This window comes from Octopus sinensis, linkage group LG1 (assembly GCF_006345805.1).
Source record: "Octopus sinensis linkage group LG1, ASM634580v1, whole genome shotgun sequence".
Lineage (NCBI taxonomy): Eukaryota > Metazoa > Mollusca > Cephalopoda > Octopoda > Octopodidae > Octopus > Octopus sinensis.
The window spans coordinates 92753210-92778811 of record NC_042997.1 but is presented as its reverse complement, the minus strand read 5'-3'; the positions used below and the strand labels follow the sequence as shown (position 1 = coordinate 92778811).

Below are 25602 nucleotides of genomic sequence, written 5' to 3'. Positions count from 1 at the left end.
ATATAATAAATGATTGTTGGAGGCGATATTGCCAATAGATGGACCTGTTTTGATTCTTTATAATATATTCCATTATTGGTGGAATCAACAAAAAAAATGTACTCAATATATGCAGGATTTAAATACGAGCTTTAATTACATGCTGTACAATCTTGTCTGCTTGGTGTATTATCAGAGGCTTGTATTTAAATCTTGTGTATGTGTGTATAGTGAAATTCTTTCCCTTTTAATGGTTCATCTACAGGCAACATAGAATAAGGAAAGGTAAGATCCAGGTAAGTGAAATTCGAAATCTAGTTTTGATTAACAGGTGTTGCTGTTGTCAGTTACATCTGAAAGCTTCAGATACAAGCATCCTTACACAATATCTCTCCTACCTTCTGTATCTAAAGAACCAATAATTTTACTTTCAAGAAAAATGAACAAAATAAATTATCATGGAACATTTTCTTTTTCTTATGCATTCCATTGCACTAAACAGCAGAACTTTATTGAGGTTGTGTTATGTTGCTGGTATCATATACATATGATGATACACCACATACATGTAAGGATTCAAACTAGCTGTCAGTAGCCCTTTAGGTGCATGGGCTATATTCTGTTATGGTATTTCTTCCATCCCTTTGCATTCTGAGATTACATCCAGTCTAATTTGACTGTGTTCAGGGTCAATAGGTGAACTTAATACTAAAAACATTGGCTTACCAGAATATTTGAGAGGCAACACAATGTATTTTGGCTTGTTGCTTTCTAGAATCAAATCCCGTTACCTATCACTTACAAAACGGTTAGATAACCCTTATATATATATGCTGTGGGAAGTCTTTACACAGGCACACTCACACATGTATATGTGTGTGTATATACATGTGAGTATATGCAGTGTGTGTATGTATACATATTCATACATATACATTTATACATCATTATTTTAATATCCACTTTTCCATAGTTGCATGGGTTGAATAGAAATTATTGGTTTTCTACAACTGGATGCCCTCCCTGTTTTCATGTAAATTGATGGTTTCCTTAAGGCTGCACATATTTTCATATAGAAGATTGGAAATGAATGATGCTGTTTATATAATAGTAACACTCATTTAAAACTTGTGTGACATCTAGCCAAGGAGATATACACACATATATGTTTGACAGGCTCCTTTAAATCAAAAAGCAGTAAGCAGAAATTGTATATGGTGTATCCAATGCAAATAAACCATGGACACAAAAATATACAGCAGTGTGACAGACAGGTTAAGAGAGGAAATAAACTTATGTGACAGATGCTCTGGAACATTCACTAGATTCCCATAGAAAATAGATTTCCTCAAATGCCTGGGAGGTAACCTAATTAGCAGTAGAGGAGATTGTTCTGAAAGTATTGTTGCCAGTAAAATAACAGACTGGGGAATGTTCAGAAAGCTTTTACCTCTGCTGGTTACAAACATTTTCTCTCTCAAATGTTCAAATATGAACAGTGATGTTACTTGGTTGTGTGAGATTGGCCTCGAATGAAGAGGAATTGTGAGACTAGAAAGAAATGAAGCTACCATGCTTTGTTGAATGCACAACAAAGTGCAAATGTGTTGAAAAAGGGTTAGGTATAAGCAGAATCAGATGTAGTGTGCAAGAGACTATGCTACTAGCTATGGACATGTGTGATGAGTATGGATGAAGACATTTCTTTCTATATAGAAGTGCCAATAGATTAATATGGATGGAGCTTGTGAAAGAGTGAGACCTAGGAAGATATGGAATAAAGTGGTGAAGACTGATTTCAGGACTTTGAATTTCAGAGAGGATAACTGACAGTATATAGTGCTCAAGAAGACCTGCTCATCTTGGTAAAACTATGTTTGGAAGCATAATGTGTGTGTGTAACTACACTACTGGCCGCTCATCCAGTTTACTCAAGCCTTCCCAACCTCTCATCATATCTCTCTGTCACTGTATTCTGCTGCCACAATTAAATGGGTGCAGAACTGCATATTTCATCCCCTTTTTCTGCGATGCCAGTTATCTTTCTCATTATCCAGAACTACTTCACTTAACACTTATCCTTCATTCTTAACGTAATCCCTCTCCACTTACATTTTAGATTGATCACCCTTCTATGCTATCAGATTATCTCCCTCTCCACCATTGTGCACCTATGCCCATGCCCTGCATCTTCTCCTCTCAAACTCTTGCAACCCATCCACACATATGTCATCACCCTTTCTCTCATCTTTCCATTTTCTATGTATTATTATTACTAGTCTGCTGCTCTTAACCCCTTACTGTACTATCAGTCAATACCTACTTTCCACTCCAGCACATGTATCATCAACCACCCTGCCACCCTTGTCCATTATTCATTACATCTACTACTTAACCTTACCCAGTCTCTAAGCTATCACCTACTCTTCCTTTCCAATGCATATTTATCATCAGCCACCCTCAATCCTTGTTCTTTATCATATTCACGCCCACCCTATATCTAACCATCCTTGACGCTCCCCAAATGTTCTTGCATTTTCTATCCACCCACACTTGTCATTGTGTTCCTACTCATATTTAGCTTCTTGTACTTTGAGAGACTACTCTCACTCCTCATCACTCCAATTTTATCTTTCTTTCCAATTCCACCCTGGTTAATCCCACTCACTATTCTGTAAGATGGGTAGCCATATAGCACCTCCACTGCAAAGAACCCTGTTTCATATTTTAATTCTTAATTTCCTAGCATAAAACAGCACACTTAATCAAACAAGATCTTAGTCTTGTGATCCACATGGCAACTTCAGTAATGCTTTTACCATGAAGAAAAAAAAACAGCATTGAGTATGCATGTGTGTATGATGTATGTATATGTGTGTTGATTATATGTATGTATTTAAGTTAGCGTGTGTGTGTGTATATATATACATACACGTGTATGTATATTTGTGTGTGTGTATGTATGACAGTTACTATTGTCATTATTTCTAAATTATTGCAATGAAACATAATTTAGGTAGATGTAGTTGGCCCACTCTCAAATGTCTATTTACATCTACGTAATAAGGATTACAGCTTTTTATAGAATGCTACAATGCTTTTGTTTGAATTGCCTATGCGATATCTACATGATAGCCACATGAATCTTTATCCTTATCATTGAACCCCTTGCTAAAGTTCTAACGTTATTTTAATCTAGCTTTATTTAGTTTTGTTTCTCAGTTTTTCTACATTAATGTTCTCTATTGTATTTTTAAAAGGAGACGTCTCGCAACTTTTTAATTTAATGTGGATAATGCTCTTGTCCTTAATATATAGTTGGTATTTACAGCAACACTTTGTTGTCTTGGGTTGTTTTGAAAAGTATCCCATGTCATACAGGATTTATAGTATGTGTGTAAAATATGTAGTTGGTGGGTGTGTATGACGCATAGTGGTTGCATTAGCGTAGCTAGGTAGGAGCGGTCCACCTTGGGCAGCACTTTTAAAGGGGCGCCACTTTTGGGTGAGCTGTAGGCAATGTGTTTTTTGTAGGGTCTGGGGGCAACAAACGGAAGGTCCATCCCGAGCGGCACACACTCTAGCTATGTTATGTTTTATACAACCACTCTAGGTGGTGTTATAACATAAAGGTGCCTTTGTATAGTGTAAAAAGTATGAATTTGTTTTAGTTGTGTGTGCACGTTTTCTCACAGGCACACACACATTCACACACAACATTCACACCTGTTACTTCTTCTGGAGGTCTTTTGTTTTCCATGATGATATGGGTTGAACACCTTCAAAACATCTTGACAGCTAACACACAAAAAAGAACACTGGCGTTCTTTTTGTTTGACATCTTATTTTTATATATTTATTTTTGCTTGATATGGTTTTTCTGACTAAATATCCTCCCTATCGTGTACTTCCCAGCGTGAACAAGTTATTCTTTTGTTTGTCATTTGACTGCAGCCATGCTGGAGCACCACTTTTAGTTAAACAAATCGACAGCTGGAATTATTCTTTGTAAGCCTAGTATTTATTCAATCGGTCCCTAGCCAAACCGCTAAGTTACAGGGACGTAAACACACCAACATTGGTTGTCAAGCGATGGTGGGGGAACAAACACAGACATATGCATACATACATACATATATATGACAGGCTTCCTTCAGATTCCGTCTACCAAATCCTCTCAAAGTGTCATGCAGTGGGACTGAACCCCAAACCACGTTGTTGGGAAGCAAGCTTCTACCACACAGCCACGCTTAATGTTTTTTTTATCAAGTCACTTGAATCTGAGAGAGGTTTTTTGCGGCAGGACTCAAGTGCTGCCCCTCCTATCAATTATTCAGAGTCCCTACCTTTGCAATGTCCATGTCATATGTTCCATTTTGTCTTCCCTCCTCCCAGTAAGAGGCCTTTTCCTATCATTTACCCCGTTGCAGTGTGTGTGTGTGCACGCAGAGTGCATGAAGATGAAGCTGTTGTTAGTAGAGGAAATCAACTCCCACACCATTTAAAAACCTTGAAGGATTGATTCGAAATGTCTTTCAGCCAATCGGATTCTAAGCAGGGGTGGTGGTGGTGGTGGTGGTGATGATGGTTGTTATCATCCCCAACCCGTTGTCTTGTATTGTCCTAAATGTTTTCCAGGCCCTTGCATTATTATTATTGTTGTTTCAAGCCGAAGTACTTCAGTTCTGGTTGAAGGTTAATTTCTCGTGATTGTCATGTTTGTTTACATTTCGTTCTTGTCGAAGTATTTTCAATGTATCTCTGACGTAGCTGCTTCCTATTAGTCAGACAGTGTGTTGGCGTTTAGTAGGCTGGTCGGAGTGGGTTGGTTTACGTGTTGGTGTGTGTTGGTCATTGGAATCTAATGACCAGTATATATTATGTACTGACACTTTGTTTTATCGACCCGCCCCACAAGTGTTATTTTTGGACTAGGGAAGGTAGAACTCAAATTAAATTACCACATGTCATTTTATGTCTGTACTTCCTGTAGGTCATATTTTTATACGTAGTTAATACATCTTTAAATTTCCAACGGAGTTAACCAGAAATTTTTACATATATAAATATGCGTTCATTGATTTAGTAATGTGACGCAGTACCTATAGCGGCTTTTTTTCTTTTTAACCTTCCTAGAAGAATAGTAGTTTGAGTTAGTAATTGAATGACGTTTCTTTCTATGCTAAGTCCTAATTTTTCACCTTAAATTAGTAGCAAACCTGATAGGTTTTATCACTGATAGATTTCCTGTTGTTTTTATTAAATGATTGAATCATTAGAGTATAAGTTATTGTTCTGTTCGTCGCTTTAAGATTTGTTTCATAATTCTCCTCTATTGCACAAAATACTAATATTGGATTTTTCACGTGCCTGGCGAGGTGGGAGTGGGTATTTATTTATTTTTTAATATTGTTTTGTTGTTTGTGATGGTCAAGTATTTCTTAATACTGTTGGTACATAATGTTTTGAGTAAGCATCGCTTAATGTCGAAGGTTAACTGGTAGTTGATAAAAAGCCGTAGATAAAACAGTTGAAAGAAGTTTATATATATATATATATATTGATCAAAAATGTTAGTATACTAGGTGATGAGTTGCTAAGCATCCCTGTTCACAGTGGCTCAGAATTTTTGTGGTTTTTCTTTATGCATATGCGAGAGAGAAAGAGCTCATGTCTGTTTCGCTCTTAGTAGCAGCTTTTTCCTTTTAATCTGTTATTTATTTCCTGTTCTATCCAAAACACTGACAACAGGAAGGCCGTCTTAGTCTCAGCAGTGCCTTCTCACTCACTCTTTCTCTCTCTCACTCTCTCTCTCACACTCTCTCTCTCTCATTGTAACTACCTTATAATTTTTACTTGCCATGAGAAGCAGATAAATGATAATGTATTAAGTATAGCAGTCATATTTAGGTTCAAATTTAAAAGCAAGGTTTATCAAACATTTTGATAATCTTTTCTTTAACTTTTTTTGGTTGTCATTTGATATTGTTTATTTTGACCTCTAAAGACAAGGTGGGACTTCTGAACTTGGTTGGCTACGCTTTTGTTATGTAGTATGGATTTAGTATTCGGTGAAAAAAAAAACTAAGGATTAGATGAGAGTCTGAGTACGAGTGTGACAGATACGATTGTGTATGAAACCCAGCAGCCTGCTATTTATAGTTATTGCAGCTGTAATAATTTTAAATATGGTAGGTTAATTATATTCACTGGTATCAAACTTTGCTATAGCTTATTTGTTCAAGGTTCACTTGCTCTACTCTGCTTGCCTCACTCTGCCTATTTCTGAAATATAAGCAGTGAATTACAACTTTTTTTTTTAAGTAACCTTCTAACTGGATTATTTGGGGGATTAATTAGCAGAGATAGTCCTTCGAAATTTAACCCTTTGCCTTTCCCGTCCTGTGTATCACATGTGATTCACATACTTCCCTATCGTCCATGTATCATATATAATACATATTCCTTTTTTTTTTTTCTTTCAACCACCAGAGTAACTTAGGACTTTTGGAAGGAAAGCTTTACATTACTCTTAACGAACGAGAAAAGTAACTAAAAGTCTGAAAGCACCAGGTTCCATAGTCTGTTTTGGTTTGGTTTCTACAGCAGGATGCCTTTCCTAAAAAATTAGGGTTTTTTTTTAAGGGATAACTAACCATGGAGTCTGGAAAAAAATTTCATGACAATGCTTGCTACTTGCTGTGGTATCTCAACAAAACCTAATAATAGAATGAATTCAGATGTATAAATAGGAAATTGACCTATCAGTTTGAGTCAAAATTTTCCTCAATCATCTTCCTCATTCTAGCATGGAAAAATAAATGCTAAACTAAACAAGAAATATCATCATTAACATTCACATTTCCACACTCGTATGCATCAGACAATTTAAGGCAGATTTTACTACAGCAAGTTGCTCTTCCTGTTGTCAACCCTCACCTGTGTCCAGGTAAGGTAATATTTTCCACAGAAGACAGGAAATGAACAGCATTGCTTGTATGACGTTGATGCTCATTTACAACCATCTCATGATATCAAGACAAGGGTACACACAAATACACACACACACACACCTATGTATGTATACATGCATATGATGGGCTTCTTTCAGTTTATGCCTACCAATCCACTCACAAGGTTTTAGTCAGCATGGGGTAGAGTCGAAGTCACTTGCACAAGGTGCCACTGTATGGCACATTGTTAGAAAGTGAGCTTCTTAAACAAGCAGAAGCTTATACCTAAATAAACCTGAAATAAGTGTGTGGAAATCAAACACTGCTTTATTTATTTTTTTCAATAGTTGTCATCAGTGATTGATTCCATTTCATTCACATTTCTACTCAAGAAAGTCTGTTCTTTTGTGCCAATTTAGAAAATAATACTTATTACAGGCAGGATAGTAGAGTGGCCTGATTAGCAGAGCTTTGAGAAAGTGTCTTACAATGTTCAACAGTTTCATCCCTCTCTATATTCTAAGTTCAAATATTGGTAAAGTGCTGGTGCTCAGTTAAATGTGTGGCTTGATGGCAAAGTTGACATCATTAAATGGCAGAAATAGATAGAATATTCTGTTAAATTAGAATTTTTTGCATTACTCCAGAACCAATAAAGTAAGAACCACTTGTGCATTGGAGTTTGTTCAAGCTACATTGTCTTTGCTTTGTAAATTTTTCACTGTGTATCAACATTTAGAAACCATAATTTTTTGGTATAGCTACTTGACCTTTTGGCTAAGATTAAAGGTTGATGTTATTGAAATCCCACCAATCTTGTCTTTGATTGTTGTCATCTCTCTGGGATTGATAAATAAACAAGAAAAAAAGATCAGTGAGAAACTGAATTGATTCAATACTTAACCCTTTTGTTACCATGTTTCCGTTGAAATACACTGCTTTTGTTTCAATTACTTTTGAAAATAATGAAGAATTTAGTAAAATACCTGTTGTTATTAAGGGACATGAGATTTTAATGGAGGGTTTTAAAAGTTAAAGATCATTGTTACTGTTTATGAGTTTGTGTGATTATGTTTTGCTTCTTGACTACTAGAAAATTGTTTTTCTGAATTAGCTATTTCACAGCATTACTCATTCTTCTCCCTGCAGACTCTTGATCTATATATTGAGAGAACTATATTGCAAATTGAGTTCAGTTAAATGTTAGAAGAGTCAAACTGATAACTTGGGAAAAGTCTATTTATTGTACTTATCTCTCTAATGCAGCAATATCAACTAGCAAATCTCACTCAGTAACTCCAATACTCTCCTTCCTTTTCACTCTAGCTCATGCCTTTCCAAGTGATATAGGATCCCAAGGGTCAATAAAACTGTCCAAAAGCTCAATAAAATTCTGTGGATCAACAATGGGAACTACAAAGTTCATGGATCAAAAAAGTTCATTTTAAATAGTTAATCATATATAAAAGAAAGTTGATCAAGTTTCTGTTCTTTAAATCGCATATGGGCAACCTTGGGCATACAGCAATGCTTTATGAGGACTGCTGCCAAAATAAACAATTTATTCAAAATACTCACAGAATGTAGATTTTATAATTTATAACTAAAAGAGAGCAATTTGAGTAATGTTAATTTCTTTATGTATATATAATAGTTTATTCCACTCTCTAACATAAACATGTTTATGAATTTTTAACTTGGGACCATACAAATGTTTTGATAAGCTATAAAACGCTCTCTCCCCTTTTCCTTAAGTAAATATCAAATGCCAAATACATTTTAGAGAAATGATAGATATCAAATAAGTGCTTTTATATTATAGCTTTGTTAGCTTGTGTACAGTAGGTAATGTATTCCTCAAGTATCTTCAAATAAGACATGCAGTCTTAAATGATTACACACACACACCACACAGCTAGCAAAACATTTCATTCTGTTCTCATAGTATTTGCCTTTGAGATGGACATGATCATAAAATATGTTGCAGGTCAGTCAAATTGCATGAATTTGTTGCCCATCTTTCCACCTTGTCTTGGTGTTATTTCTGTTGAAATACACTGCTTTTGTTTCAATTATTTTTGAAAATAATGAATTTAGTAAAATACCTGTTATTATTAAGCTGGTGTCTGCGACATGAGATTTTAATGAATTTTTATGAATGGGAAAATCATGCCTAAATATTTATATCATCATTCAACATCCGTCTTCCATGCATGCATGGGTAGGACAGTTGACAGGAGCCAGCCAGGTAGAAGACTACCCCAAGTGACTGAGTCTGTTTTGACAGGGTTTTTACCAAAACAGATACAGTAACTTGGGGTAGTCTTCTACCTGGCCACCTCCTGTCAACTGTCTTATCTCTGGGGTCTGCAGATTTAGTTGGTAACGAAGTTTCTCTTACCACACATAATGCAGGCTGTATGAAATATATGTTAGTAGGGTTGTATAGTTTTAATTTTGTAAAAGAAAATGTTGAATTCAAACCTGAACATATTTCATTGAGCTGTGCTGTAACATTGCATTAATCGATAAGGAAAAGTCATTGTGTGTGTGTGTGTGTGGTATATATATATATATATATATATATATATTGGGTTGTATAGTTTGTGTCGATTTTTAAAGGAAAGAAACAGATCAATAAATACTTGCCATTACATTTTTAATCAACCAAATATGAACCATTTTGTTGCACAATGCATCTCCATCTTTCCTTTAACTTGAAAATACCCTCTTCCCAGAATTGAGGTGGTTTCATGGCAAAGAATTTATCAAGGTATCTTTTTATGTCATCCAAGGAATTGAAATTTTCACCATTAAGACTATTCTGCAGAGACCTGAATAAGTAGAAATCCGAAGGAGCAATATCTGGTGAATATGGAGGGTGGGGTAACATGTTGGAAAACAACACTCTTCCTGTTGGCCAATTCTGGACATTTCCCTTGAATTGCTGCTTTTAACTCGTCCAGTTGTGTGCAGTATTTCTCAGAATTAATTGTCTGGTTACTTGAGAGAAGCTCATGGTACAGAATTCCTTTCCAATCCCACCAGACACAAAGCAAGACTTTTTTAGGGTAAAGACTCGCTTTGGAGGTAGCTAAGGGTGGTTCGTGTCACTTACTCCAGGTCGCTTTCTTTGAACATTTCAGTAGATAATCCATTTCTCATCACCTGTCACAATTTGCTTTAAAAAAGGTGTGTTTTCATTCCGTTTATAAAGTGAATTACAGATGGAAATGCGATTCAAAAGGTTCTTCTCACTCAACTCATGTGATACCCAAACATCGTAGCGATTTGTGTACCCAAGTTTTACGACAAATTTTGATAAATTGAGGCTTTCTGCCAATTCTCGGGTTGTGCAATGTGGGTTATTTTCAATTAATGACTTGATTTGGTCATCAGCTGTAGTGGATGGTCTGCCTGATCTCTCTTTATCAACAAGGCTACAATGTCCAGCTTGGAACCTTGCGAACCACTTCCGTACAGTTCTTTTGGATAAAGAAACATCACCATAAACTGCACATGTTTCTTTGGTTGCTTGTGAGGCATTTTTCCCTTTACGGAAAAAGAAAAGCATCAAGTGCCAAAAATGAACTTTCTTATCTTCCATTTTAAAGGGTTACAGAATTAACACAGGTTATAGGAACATAAACCTTCTTCCACGAAAAGATAGCTTTAACTGTGCTCTAAATGGAGGTGTAGTCAAATCCTATTTTATGGACTCAACCATGTTCTAAAATAAGTCGAAAGGTAAGCTACTATAAATCGGCACGAACTTTCCGGGCAACCCAATATATATATATATATATATATTATATATATATAATATATATATATATATATATATATGTGTGTGTGTATATATATTATATTAAATTAGAGATAAAACCACTATTAGGCAAATCAAACAATGAAAAACTTAAGCCAATACATAAAATTAATTAATTTATATTATTTTAAATATATATCAAAATTATTAAAAGTTTAATAAAAGATAATGAGTAAAAGACTACGATCGTTTCATGGCTGTCCAATTCGTAATAATTCGAGTTATGGTTACAGTCAATCTTCAGGTGATTGAAATATTTATCTTAGCGAGGTTTAGCAATGAATATATAGTAATCCTTCATCATATTGCGATTCACCTATCGTGGTTTATTATTTAAGCGTATGTCGATTCCTCTGTGGTGGTGTTTTGCATTTATTATAAAATATATACAAATTATAAAACTATGAAAAAAATATACAGTACATTACTGTTTCTACTTCGCAGATTTTCATATATTGCTAGGGGGTGGTGGAACATAACACCCATGATAGTCGAGGGATTACAATATACTCAAGTTGATACATTGTAATTGACCACAAAAGTATGAGTCACAATCTCTTTGCTAGTTTCAGAAAATTATTCACCTTAAAAATTTATTTAGTGTATGGCTGGGCTTCTAGTGCACACAAACCAAATATACAGCTCTAACAATTCAATTTATCAAATTCGGGTTACTTTTCTTCTCTATAACTACTTGTTACTATTGAAAATGTTTGTAAAGACATTGTATTCTGACAATCCTATCGATTTGAGGGTCTCATGTAGTGGTTACAATGTAGTAATTTTTTCTTGTAAGTTAAAAAAGAAAACACCAATCATGTCATACTATACTACATAAAAGGTTAAGCTATATCTGCCAATGGTGCCTACTAAGTCTGTTGTCTAAATAGAAAGTCTGGTGGAAACTTAGAAATTATCATCCTTTAATTTGAGTTTTATTGAAATAAGGAATCATCATTGTCTTAACTTCTACTTTTCCATACTGACATTGGTTAGATGAATCTTGTGGAAGATTTTCTATGGCCAAATGTTCTTCCTTGTCAACTCTCACTTGCTTCCAAGCAAGTTAGTATTTACCCTCACTCTCTAAACAGCAAACAGCTCAATAACCAGACATACTTTCATTGAAGACTATAAACAAATGACACTGTGTTCAGTAACTCTGTTTTTAATCAGTGTGTATATGTCACAAGAAAAGGAGTCTACACATATGCACACAGTGAGCTTCTTAAAGATTCTGTCTACTCACAAGACATTGGTCAACTTTCAGTTGTTGTAATGTCATGCAGTGGGAATGGTTTCAAACTGTATTCTATTGTTCTGCTTATTAGATATATTGTTAAATATTTTATAATAAACATCATTTTAGATGAAAATTGTTCCCATATATTTCATTGATAAAGGCTTATGTAATTTTTAGAATTATTGTGGCAAGGAAATTTACAGTAGTCAGCTGTTTGCTCTCCACAGTAATTTATATAGTATGTTCAGATAGCTCGGATTTTTTTGATTCTTATTATTTTTTTTTAGGAGACACCTGAGCCTTTCCAATGTTCGCCAACTTAGATTGATACAGCAGTTGGTTTCTTCTTCTATGATGTTTCTTGTAGATAGTTGCTTTCCAAGGTAAATGTATTTCTTAACCTTCACCTTCTGCTCTCTATGTATCAAACACAATATATTTGCTATCATTGGCCTTATTTCCTCCCAGTCATTTTTCAAGCAGCGGTGTTACTTATATTTAAAATTATTCATACACTTGACTGCTGTCATTTTAATGGAAATCTGTCTCTTCTTAAAGAGATGGAGTTTTGAATCCTTTTGTCAACTTTATTTAGTGCCATCTGATAGTTAGGTAAGGTGTGTATGGGGGTCATTGGTAATGACATTTAACTTAGTGAATAATTTGGTTATCTTTTGTGTTCTGAGTTGAGTATTTAGAATTCCTTACAATAAAAAATTTTTTTAAAACTATTTTGTGTAATAAAACTAACACTATTAAATTTCAGCATCCTCATCACTAAAATGTTCTTTTTTGTTTACTCCATGTTAGTAGTAAACATTTAAAACTATTTTTCAGTTTTCTGCAACTTCTCCATTCTCTGTGCTTTTTAATATTCTCATTATAGTAAAAAATGAATTTGTAAGTGCACTTGCATATCTCTAAGTCTGAAAGCAATTCTTTTCTTTTCTTAGGTTACCATCTACTGTAGACCAGGAGAGGTGTTGTGGGGAGGACTCTGGTGTTATATTTGATGATCACTCAGATGAAGAAGACAGTAGTCACTTAACTTCATCCTCAGCTATTGGAGCTTGCTGTGGTTCAACCTCTTGCACAGAAGGTACTAAGTTTGAAGATGATTGTCGCATCCATCATATCTTAGATCACAGTTCCTACCACCCACGGCACAAGGTAAGAAATGTATTACTTCTCATTACTTAGAATATATACAGAAACTGAGTTTACTGATTATGTTTTACATATTATTGTAGGAGTGGCTGTGTAGTAAGTAGCCTGCTTACAAACCACATGGTTCCGGGTTCAGTCCCACTGTGTGGCACCTTGGGCGAGTGTCTTCTACTATAGCCTCAGGCCGACCAAAGCCTTGTGAGTGGATTTGATAGACAGAAACTGAAAGAAGCCCGTCATATATATGTGTGTGTGTGTATGTTTGTCCCACCAACATCGCTTGACAACTGATGCTGGTGTGTTTATGTCCCCGTAACTTAGTGGTTCGGCAAAAGAGACCGATAGAATAAGCACAAGACTTACAAAAAATAAGTCCTTGGGTTGATTTGCTCGACTAAAGGCAGTGCTCCAGCATGGCCACAGTCAAATGACTGAAACGAGTAAAAGAGTATATTAGTTAGCAAGTGGATTATTATAGATCACTCTTTGTCTCAAGATAACAACATGGAGATTATAATGTTGGTGTTTCTCAGGTTACAAGCACTTTTTGAAACATTCTAGAAAGAAAAGACAATTTTAATTTGTATCAGGATTTTATTCAGTGTTTTTATATATATCACCTTAGTACTTTAGGATTGCACAGCTGTTATAGTATCAGGAAACATGTTGGACTGATTGGTATCAATTAATTGTCTATAATCTATGCCAAAGCTTTTATTTTTAATTACACATAATTATCATTGATTATGTTTACACCAAACATTGATACATCAGACAGTTTCATACACCACTCTTCCACACTTATTAACTAAAAACAAGTACACATCATGATCCCTTCCATTTATTTGCTAGAACCACCATCTATCTGGAATTTTCTTCACACTTTACTTTTGCCTTTTCTCTAACCTATGAGTCAAAGCTCTAACCTCTTTCGCATGTATTCCCATATTTCTAATGAAATTCCTCCTTCTCCTCAGACTAATTTTTAAAAATACTATATATGTACTTAGCACCATATCATCAACATACGATATTGCACTCTTTCAGAAAACATGCCTGAATATTTTATATAGTGTCCATTTATTTTTCCTTAATAAAAATTATGTTCAGCCCCAGGAGCATAAATGAAATAGAACTGCACACAGACAGCTCTGTGTTTTCCAGTCATATGTAATATGTACTTGCATTATTATTTGTCATTGTCTGAAAGCTGTGTAGTCAATAAACTACGGAAACATCTATTCTCAATGCTCTATCATTTATATAACCAGTTGAAGATTTTATTTCTCCTCCTACTGCTTCTGTGAAGGAGGCTATATAAGCTTGGCCTTGGGCCATCTGCTTACAACAACTAATTTCAGTACATATCTAAGTGCTCTAGCTGCTGCTAAATGCGTGAAGTGTTTGAAGACTACATCTGTCATCTTCACTGCTAGCAGTCAGTATATAGTATATACAACAAATGGTTAAAGTGTCCGTTAGTGATGATTATCACTTCTGTTTACTAAAAGTTGCTGTCTAGCTCTTGCTGCTGCTGACCAGTGCATCATTCAACTCCTAGCTTATTTAATGTGTTCATTTGGACCTCTACGTTATATATGTCCTGCATGGGTAAGTTGACTTGCTCAATGTCAGCTTCTTGTAAATGTCAGAAAATGAACTTAATGTTGAAATCTTGTTTTAACTATGCTTGTCCATTTAGTACTGGAATTTGATCTTTCTTTCTGTTCCTTTCTTGCTCTCTATCTTTCTCTCATTCGTTCTCTGTTTCACTCACTTTCTCACTCTTTATTTTACTTTCTGTCTGTTACTCTCTGTTTCACTTTTCTTCTCCTTATCTCCCTCTATTTTTCTTTCTCTCTTTCTCTTTTGCTGCTTTTCCTCCCTTTTTCTTATCTTCCTTATCTCCTTTCCTCCTTATTTGCTCCTCTCTTAATTTTTCTTGTTTCCCTCTCTCCCTCTCTCTTCTGTCTCTCATTTACTTCTCTCTTATTCCTCCTCACTTGCTTTTGTGTTCTGCACTGTCACTCCTCCTTCTTCCCTCCCTCCCTCATATTTTTTTTTTCTCAATTTATTCTTTTCATGGACATTTTTCTCTATTTTAATTTTAAGATGAATTGACAGTGCTCTAGAAATATCATTATCTATTACTGATAGTATCCTCCATAATTACACTCTCGTATTAAATACCTAAATCTGTTTACAGATGTAAATAAAGGTCAGCTGAAGATTCATAAACATACATGGAAATAACTACATGCCACCTTATTACATGTTCATGTTGAAGTAAAATCTCTAGGTTTAATTTAACTGATACAATTCTGTTGCAAAACTGTTTATCATGTTATTGTTTTTTTTAAAAATTGATATGATAATCATTGATCAATTAGATTATTAACTTGCAAGCTCACTTGCTGTACTGTGCTGGGGAAACATTTATAGAATTGATTTGCTTCTTGCAAGATGTATGAACATGACTAATGATAACTAATCAACCAACTTTATTAATCCTCTCAAATATATAATATGAAACTATGTTTAACTTCAATCCTTTGTTATTTCAAAAGCATGCAAACTTAAATCATAAACCATATAATCACGCAACTAAACCTCACTCTCTGAAATTACTGGCCTTGTGCCAAAATTTGAAATCATTATTATTACTATTATTTTAATACAATTTACTGTGATATTATTAACCAGTCTGTAAGGGTGGCACTGATAGTAACACACTGAGCAGTAATTAATTTCATTGATTAATGACCAAGTTCAATTCCTGTCTGTCAGCATCAACATTACATTGCATCCCACCATTAGTCTACAGGAAATATTTGCTGTATACATTTCTGTATACAGCAAATATACTTCAGCTGCTCCAACACATCCTCTGTTTATGTCTCTGTCTGTAGGTACAAATTTTATTATGCAATAGAAATTTATACAAAGCCAAGGGTTCACCAACTAACTGGAGTACACCAAAATCCAAGTTAGTGTAGTGGGCAAGGATGACAACAACAACACAGCTTCTCATTTAGTATACAGGACTATTGTGGATGTAGTTATGGTTAATGGTTGAGAAGTTTGTTTTACAATTAAGTTCTTGGTTCAATCCTACAGCATGGTATCTTTAGCAAGTGTCTATTACCATAACCTTGGATTTCACCAAGCCCTGTGAGTGAAATTGGGTAGATGGAAACTGTATCAAAGCCCATTGGATGGACTGTACTGTAAGTCAAAAGTCCAGCCTTGTCTCACACATTCACACTGTTTCATTTGGAGAATTAGGGTATACATGTAACTAAGCCATTTACATGTTAATTTAATGAGTTAGGAATTTATTTAATTTACCAATGAATGCTATTTACAACAAATTAGCAGGATCCATTTTACCATTGTTCTGCTATTGACTTTATATATTACATCTTCAGTTGGAAGACTTAGGATAAATGTTTAAGTGTATTTGAGGAAGAAAAAGAAAATACTAACTTTTTGAAAGATTTGATATGTTGGATATGAGTTCTAATATTTTTAATTTTTCATGAAGAAACTATAAGAAAATATGGTTTCCTTGCAATGAACATTGGATAATTTTCCCCAACCTCATTTCTACTTCTCGTAATTTCTTTTGCTGAAAGATGTGTATGATGAAGGCAGAATGAAAAGAAAATCTTTCACACTTTCTTCACCATATACCTCACTTATCCCATCTAGATTCTCCACACAAGCTAAGGAGCCTCTTTGTGGTTGTTTGTCCTGTTAGTAATAGCAGCTAAATTTTCCTCAAATCCCATACTAGTTTAAAAAAAGGAGACAACATTGTACAGTGTGATCTTAGATATACTAAAAGGTAAGATGGTCACAGAAGGATCAGCAGTGACTTGGAGCTAAATGACACTCTCTGCATGACATACAACCCAAATTTGGAGTCTGATGTTATGTATGCCTCTTGTTCCTCATAGATAGCATAACTAGATGTAGAAAATAATATTCCCAGTTACTGTTGCTGGAAGATTATTTTTCCATCTACTTGTATTGCTTTATCACTGAACTTTCCAAATTGCATCTACATTATGGACCAGTGATTTTCTTTCATCATCTTCATTTTAATCTCCTATTATCCCATGCTTGCATGGATTGGATAGTCTATTGAGGCAGATTTTCTACAGTTGGGTACCCTTTCTGTTGCCTAACCTCACCTGTTTCCAAGACATGTTCCCATAGAATATTGGGAATGAGTGACATTCATTTTATAACTATCGCACAATATCAACACAAGGAGACACAAACATACATGCACTTTCTCTCTCTCAAACACATATACACACACTCACACACACACACACACTATATGTATAAAGGGAGATATGATGAGCTTCTTTAAGTTTTCATCTTCCAAATCCACTCAAGGCTTTGGTCAGTCCAGGGTTGTAGTAAAAGACACTTGCCCAAGTTATAACACAGTGGGACTGAACCCGGAACCATGTGATTGGGAGAGAAACCATACAGCTTCATCAATGCTTATAGCCATGCCATGTTAATTCTGTTCTGAGACTTTAAAGCCCATTATTCTTTCTTGGATTATCTCATTCCACTCACAAGCCAAATGAAACTTTTCCTACTCTAAAAGAATATACCTGCTTATACCAAACTTCCTAATAAGCCTAATCAATTCTCAAACACTTAAATTTAACTTTTTACTTATTGTAACATGCTTTATCCATCTCTCTGGACTTAGCATCATCATCATCATCACTCTCAAGCTTTCCTGTTCAATATGTCAGTTAATTAGCACTTTAATGCAGATTAACTCTTTAACAAGTTTTAAGTCTAACATCATTAAATCTCCCAATATACAACAAATATAATTCTCCATCTGTTCAATTAAATCCCTCACTCTTTCAAGTATCTTAAATACTTTCCCAATAAATACAACATCCCTGTACAAATGATAAAAATAATTTTAAAAATTGGCTTCAAAAGATGGGAGGATACTTAGGTAAGCTAACAGTCTTTAATCACTCTCTGAAATTGTCACAAGATAGATAAGAAAGTAAACAATGCACTACCAAACACATCTTCAGCTCCATCATTCATTCTTTCTTCAACAAATAATCATTGTTCTGCTACCAAAACAATATTTTCCCTACTTAGTTGTCCTTCAGTTTCAATATCAACATAGAGAAATCAACATAATTTTTGTTATACAGTAGTCCCGCGACTATCGCGGGTGTTATGTCCCAAACCCCACCACGATAGGTGAAAATCTACAAAGTAGAAAGAGTACTCTATATTTTTTATTATTTTTATAACTTGTATATATTTATTTTATTATAAATGCAAAACATATTTGCCTCCCAAGTTTCGTTTTCCATACAGTATGTGCAATTTTTTGTTTGCTCATCTATGGTACACGACATATTTTGTTTTAATGTATATTAAGGTGTTATACAGTGCAGCACTGTACTGTATTTTTATTTATTAATTTTTAGGTGTGAAAATGCTTATTTTGCCACAGAAATAATTAACATCTAAAAAAATATAAATGCCTATCAGCTGCAGAAACCTACAATATACTTAGGAGTCTGCGATATAAATTTACATATATTAGCCAGAAAAATATGTGATGTACTGAGAACACGATAGGTGAACCATGATATGGCGAGTAATTAGTGTATTTCTGCTTCTGTTCATAACTTAAGTATTGCTAAATCCCTATAAGTTCCAATTTTTTTTACTACTATCAGGCAGTACTTGATAAAATTAGCTCTTTTAACCATTTCATCTTTATCCTTTCTGACTCTGCACCAATCCATTGGGGATTTACTTTTGTATTTGGGATTCTGACCAACTTTTGACTACTACATACCAATTTTCTCCACTGGGCTATAGCACTATTTGGAGTGATGCACAGGTCAATTAATGGCATCAGAAGATATCTTCCTTGAGTTATAATCTGCCATTGCAGGCTCAGTTTTGTAATTTCTTCCCCTCTAGTACTGCAAATATAACTTTCTATTTTGTATAAATTGTCAACTTCAACACCAATGAAAGCCATGCAATGTTTCACAATCCTCTAACAGTTAACATTTCATATGTGCCATATTATCCCTGTTAACCCTTTTCAGCCTAAGGTGCATGGTTTTGTTCCATTTGGCTGTACTCGGGCACAACAATAAAATGCTATAAAACTGTTATTTTATAGATAAAATCCAGAGTTGTATAATTTTCGCTTTATCATTTTCAGTTGGGTCCATAAAGTTTTATTACACTTATCACTACCACTATATGTTCAGCCAATGTTCATCATAGAACTTTCCCTCTTTATATAAAGTTTTGTCTATTATCTATGCAGATAGTTTTTCTGGTATATTCTTTGTATTATTATCAAGTAATAGTAAAGACATTTGGATATATTTTGATATAAGATAGGTAAATAAATTTCTTTGAAATTAAATCACATACATTAAAACTATTTCATCTACCATAATATATAATTTTGTTTTCAATAATATAAAATATCTACATTAATATTCAAATAGTTCTGTATAGTGGTGATTGTATAATATGTATTTTCAACTAATTTACATTCTGTTTTGCATTAATATGTCTGTGTTGTACAAACTAAAGTTTACTTAAAATTTAAATAATTTTCTTGACCTTAAGAATGATTCCCTAATAATGCATAACTTGTGCACCTTCTGATTATCATTAATTGTATTCATATATCTCAAAGAAGCGGTTTTCTCTGTGAATGCTTTATCCCAGTCTATTAATGTTACAAGTGTTATACATTTTTAATGAGCTTTCTAACCGAAATATAGTTTTATTGTTTTTCTTCAGCAATAATTATTTTCATAATATTTAGATTTTAAACACTTTTTCATAAAATTGCATTTGTGATTTTGAAAGTGTACATGTAATTATGCTTATTATCTTTCAAAATATATTTACATAAATATATTGTGTATATTATCAGTAGTTACTTTGAAACTTTTGCATTATTATAGTAACATTAAAATATAATCCTTCCACAATTAAGTCACAGATCAGGGGAAAAGTTCTTTGCTATAAAACATGGAGGTTATCATACAAATATTTCACTGTGTAACTAACGTGTACATGTCTATATAAATCAAAACATGCAGAAGCTTCACAGTGGATTCTTTGGATAATCCTAAATGGAATGTTACAATCTAAAGGAAAGCAATACTCTGTTATAGAGCAGGTTTATCTGATTTAATCTTTATGCGCAACTGATGTGCTTTTCAGTTGACTTTTTGTTTCAAAAAGTACCATTCAGTATTATAATTAAAGTTGGTATCTATAATAGATTATCTAAGAAGTAACAACATTAGATCAGTAACTGCAGCAATATTCATTGTCTTTATTTCTGACATTTATCAGTGAATTACAGTAATTTTCTTATCTGACTAATTGCTTTGTTTAGTCTATTATTATAGATTTATGCTGTTTTACATCTATTGGTAGATGTTTATTATATCTACTTGTTAATAATTAATTGTTAATACTGAGTAATTCAAAGTTCTTTCACATTTTGAAATATAGTGGGGGTTTTTTTTTATGTAGAAACAAAGGAATGAGTAGTCTATATGATGTAGGGTTTATATTTATTTTGAATCAGTTGATGATTCAGCTCTTTGCTATTTAGTTTCATGCTATATGCATTGATTCACACAGCCTCAAGATGAGTGTATGTATGCATACACTGTTTTATTTCTCTTTATTAATTAGTTTTTCAAAATGTATGTATCATACTTTATTGATATATTTTAATGTTCCTCTGACTAATAATTTTAGTAATGATATTGTTTCATTTTTTTTCTCTTTTCATTTGTGCTTTCAGTGGTCCAAGCTTCAAAAGAACTCTGCTGCTTCAAGGCAGTCAAATTATGCAATTTTTCACCAGGAACTTTGTACACAACTAGAGAAGCTGTGTTCTAATCATTCCCCTTGTAAAGATGATGGCAGAGAGGAAGTTGAAATTGAAGAAGACAGAATTATCAATCAGCAGGCAGTTGTAGAATCCTCCGAAGCTGGCCAAACTGAGAAATTTTTGAAGAACCTGAACGATGAAACAGATGATGCTCCCAGGAACTACCTCCTCGCAACTCCCAAACAGCTTCAGAACTGCTCTGCTGAAGTTTCTGGTGAGGAGGGAGAAAAATGGGAACAGCTGAACAGTAAGTATTGTTGCATGAGTTGTGTGAAATCTATAGTCACTTTGCTGTTTATTAGGGCTATGATGGTCTAGTTCCATATTTAGTTTAAATGATAACACTAGAATATCTTTATTCTTAAAATCATATCATTGGTTTCTTTGCTTTTGCTCATGTGATTAAAACCTTATTGTTTTCATGTCTGCTTTTCCATGCTTGCATGGGTTGGATGGAGTTTATCGAGGCAGATTTTCTATGATCAGATGCCCTCCTTATCACCAACCCTGTTCTGTGTTCTATTTTGGCACAGTTTCAAAATCTTGTTACTCCTCTTAACACCAATCTCTTTACAGAGTGCCTTGGATGCATTAAAGATTGTCTTGGCCCCTGCAAAACTAGAGTTCTTGTTCCCTTTGCTCTGCATTATCTCTGTTCTTTTAAATGTAACTGAACAACCGATGATTGAGGAGGAGGTGAGAGTTGCAAGTGTGAATGTAATGGGAGTGAGAGAGAAACAGTATTAGCTATGTATTGATTGGTGATAAGGAAATTGAATAGAAAATATGAGCTGATAGGATGGCCATAAGGTTGGGTGATGGTAAGAGTGAGTGAGTGAGGGATAGCTATAGAGATGAGCAGTATTAAGTGAAAGTGGCAGATGTCGATGAAGGGTTTACTGGGATGGAGTAATTATTAAAAAAGGGTAGTGATAGCATGAGATGGACAAGAAGTAGTGTTAGTGAAATGGAAGAGAGGTAATGAAATAAAAATGTGACTGTGGAGAATTTGAATAGGAACAGATCAAATCAAATACCATGCCTTAACAGGAAAACTGCTCATAGTAAATTGGGAAGAGACGTTAATGAAGAGCATAATATATGGAGATTTGACAAGAGTACAATTGGTGAGATATTTCTTCTCAATCTTCTACAGATTGTTATATGAACATTTCATCAACATTTCCATGAACAGTCATTCTTAAACCTCTCTTTTATCAACTTGGTTCATGTATTATTCTTAAAGCCCCCAAACCCATATGAAATACCCATGCTTTTTATCTTAACTCTTGTGTGCTTCATTTTAAACTTACATGATTTATTAGTAAGTTGGGTTGTTTTTTTTATAGTTTCAACAAAATCCTGTGAAAATGCTGAAAATGACATGGAATATACCAAAGATTCTTTAGGTTTTCGCTACAAGCCTCCCCTTCCTGGTAAATATGTTACTATTTATTTTGGTTGCTATTTTATTGCCTGTATTTAATTTATTAATTTTAAAACTCTAATAAAACTAGTAGTAATAATATTATTAATTATTCTATTGCAGAAGAGAGGTGTTTTTCACCATCTCCTGTTGTGGCTGGAGAAACTATTGCTGAGAAAACTTTACCATGGAGGTGTTCTGAAAAAGTTACAGAGGTAAACCCTGAACAGGGTGAGGAAGAAACACTTCAAACTTTGGCTGAAACTAGTTTACCATGGAAACGACAGTCAGTCCAAGAGCCTCTGGCGGGTAGGTTGGTTATGAACGTTGGTGAAGATGAACCTCAGGCTGCTGAGTTTCCATCTTGGGTGAACAACTTCCTATATCATCGCCTTAAAGAGACTGGTTCACCATACCTATCACCTGAGGATACTCTGACTATGGGTCAAAACAATCTAGCTAGACCTTCTATCTTTTCAGTTTTCCCAAACAAACAGAGTCATGAAGAAGAAGCAGCTAAAAGTCCTTTCTTGCCAGCTCATTCTGCTGCTGCTGAACAAGAATCACAGCAGGTTTCTTTACCTCCTCCTTGGGAAAGCCATAATGGTACTGAGTGTGAACCACTCACTTCTCCACATGCTACCAACACCAATATTGGTGACAAAGTGTGCAGTACAGAATCAATGCATCGCCTGCAACCGCCCACTCATCACATCATCATACCCCTAACTCCTGGAAATACAAATGAAAGCATCTCAGATTTGGAGTCTGCTGCTGCTGTTGATCGTGCAGCGCTACGATCTCCAGCTTCTGCTCCCAATTTCTCGACCCACTGGCAAATGTTACACCCCAATCTGCGTGACCGTAGACATTCCACATCACTCACAGAAGAGCAAGTGTATGAAGAAGATTGCTTGCAACGCGTGCAGAACTGGTTGGACAATGTAGAACCTGGCTACAACCCGGTTGATCTCGATTATTTGGAGCCTGATGCTGAACCATTTTTTTTACTTCATGACGATGACTTGGATGAAACTTACGATGCTGACTTGGAAGATGAGTGTTTGGAGGAGACTATTGTCTAACAATAAAATTCTATACTAATCTTGCTGTGTTTTTATTTTATCCTGACCTCTGTTCTATTTCTTACTCTATTTGGACCCTCGCCTTCTCTTTATCAGTCTCTGAATGACAGTAAATATTTTACAGTTAGGGTTCCTAAATGTTTTTATTGTAAATTTACGGAATATTACAGTGGCTTTCAAGTGAAAGCATTCAACTTTTGACTAGTCATTACTGTGATCGTTAAGGCGTATAATTTTGACTGATTAAGTTTCCACTCGCATTTCACTTGGGAGTCGTCATCATCATCATTGTCATTTAACGTCCGCTTTCCATGCTGGGATGGGTTGGACAGTTTGACTGAGGACTGGTGAGCCAGAAGGCTGCACCAGTCTCAATCTGATCTGGCAAAGTTTCTACAGCTGGATACCTTTCCTAATGCCAACCATTGCTGACATCAGCCAACCTCACTGAATATTGGTGTCATCCATTCTTTGGTTGATGATTATTATTATTATTAAGGTGGTGAACTGGCAGAATCATTAGCACATGGGTGAAATGCTTAACAATATTTCATCTGCCGCTACATTCTGAGTTCAAATTCTGCCTAGGTCGACTTTGCCTTCCATCCTTTCGGGGTCAGTAAATTAAGTACCAGTGAAACACTAGGGTCAATGTAATCGACTCATCCCTTCTCCAAAATGGCTGCCTTTGTGGCAAAATTTGAAACCATTATTACTTTTTTTTTTTTTTTGTGGTGATAAGAGGGATCTGCTTATAAAAACGAATTGCTTCAATAATTAATTTAATCGTGTTAAAAAGCAATTTAAAAAGCAAAAGAAACAACCTAATTTGATTTTCGTAAAATGACTATAAACCATCTACATATCGGGATAGTTTATTTTTTATTAATTTTGTCTTAGATATTTCTGTTTTCTATACTGACATCACCAAAGACTTCTTTATTTTTCTTTTTTTTCTCATGTAATTTCACTGGTTATGACAGTTGTTATTTTACCGTCCAGACTTCTTTTAATAGTAATGAAGTCTCATACAGTATCAAAACAGTTTAATTTGTGTACTATTTCAGGTGCCTTGTTTTTACACACACACATATACATGCATATATATCATCATCATCATCATCGTTTAACGTCCGCTTTCCATGCTAGCATGGGTTGGACTAATATATATATATATATATATATATATATATATATCTCATCATCATCATCATCATTTAACGTCCGCTTTCCATGCTAGCATGTGTTGGACGGTTCAACTAGGGTCTGGCAAGCCCGAAGGTGGCACCAGGCCAGTCAGATCTGGCAGTGTTTCTACAGCTGGATGCCCTTCCTAACGCCAACCACTCCGAGAGTGTAGTGGGTGATTTTATGTGCCACCGACACAGGTGCCAGACGAGGCTGGCAGACGGCCACGCTCGGATGGTGTTTTTTATGTGCCACCGACACAGGTGCCAGACGAGGCTGGCTGACAGCCACGCTCGGATGGTGTTTGTTACGTGCCCTCAGCACGGAGGCCAGTCGTTGCGGCACTGGCTACGGTCACGTTCGGATGGTTTTCTTATGTGCCACCGGCACTGGTACCAGGAGAATACACATTCAATTGATGTTCATCTATTTTGATTTGGTTCGATTCGATTCTCACTTGCCTCAACAGGTCTTCACAAGTGTCACAAGAAGGAAGGTATGCACAGGTGGACTGACTACGTCCCAGGTAGGAACCACGGATTATGGCTTCACTATATATGTATGTATATATATATATATATGTATATATATGTATATATATATATTATGTATATATATATGTATATATATATATGTATATATATATGTATATATATATATATATATATATATGTATATATATATATATGTATATATTATATATATGTATATATATGTATGTATATATATATATATGTATGTATCTATATGTATGTATCTATATGTATGTATATATATATAT

The 25602-nt window shown here is 34.7% G+C and overlaps 1 protein-coding gene across 2 annotated transcripts in view; it reads left to right on the top strand.

Annotated features, from left to right (window-relative positions):
* LOC115216422 overlaps positions 1–23653 on the top strand; it is a 128237-nt gene extending 104584 nt beyond the window's left edge. The window contains exons 9-13 of one of the 2 annotated variants that reach the window (XM_029785748.2): positions 12289–12384; positions 12955–13171; positions 21033–21369; positions 22472–22558; positions 22672–23653. In XM_029785748.2, coding sequence (XP_029641608.1) covers positions 12289–12384; positions 12955–13171; positions 21033–21369; positions 22472–22558; positions 22672–23633 — 1699 coding nt within the window. In that variant the 3' untranslated portion in view covers positions 23634–23653. The remainder of the gene's footprint in view (positions 1–12288; positions 12385–12954; positions 13172–21032; positions 21370–22471; positions 22559–22671) is intronic. The other variant, XM_029785758.2, reaches the window with a different exon arrangement.
* Positions 23654–25602: the final 1949 nt, after the last annotated feature.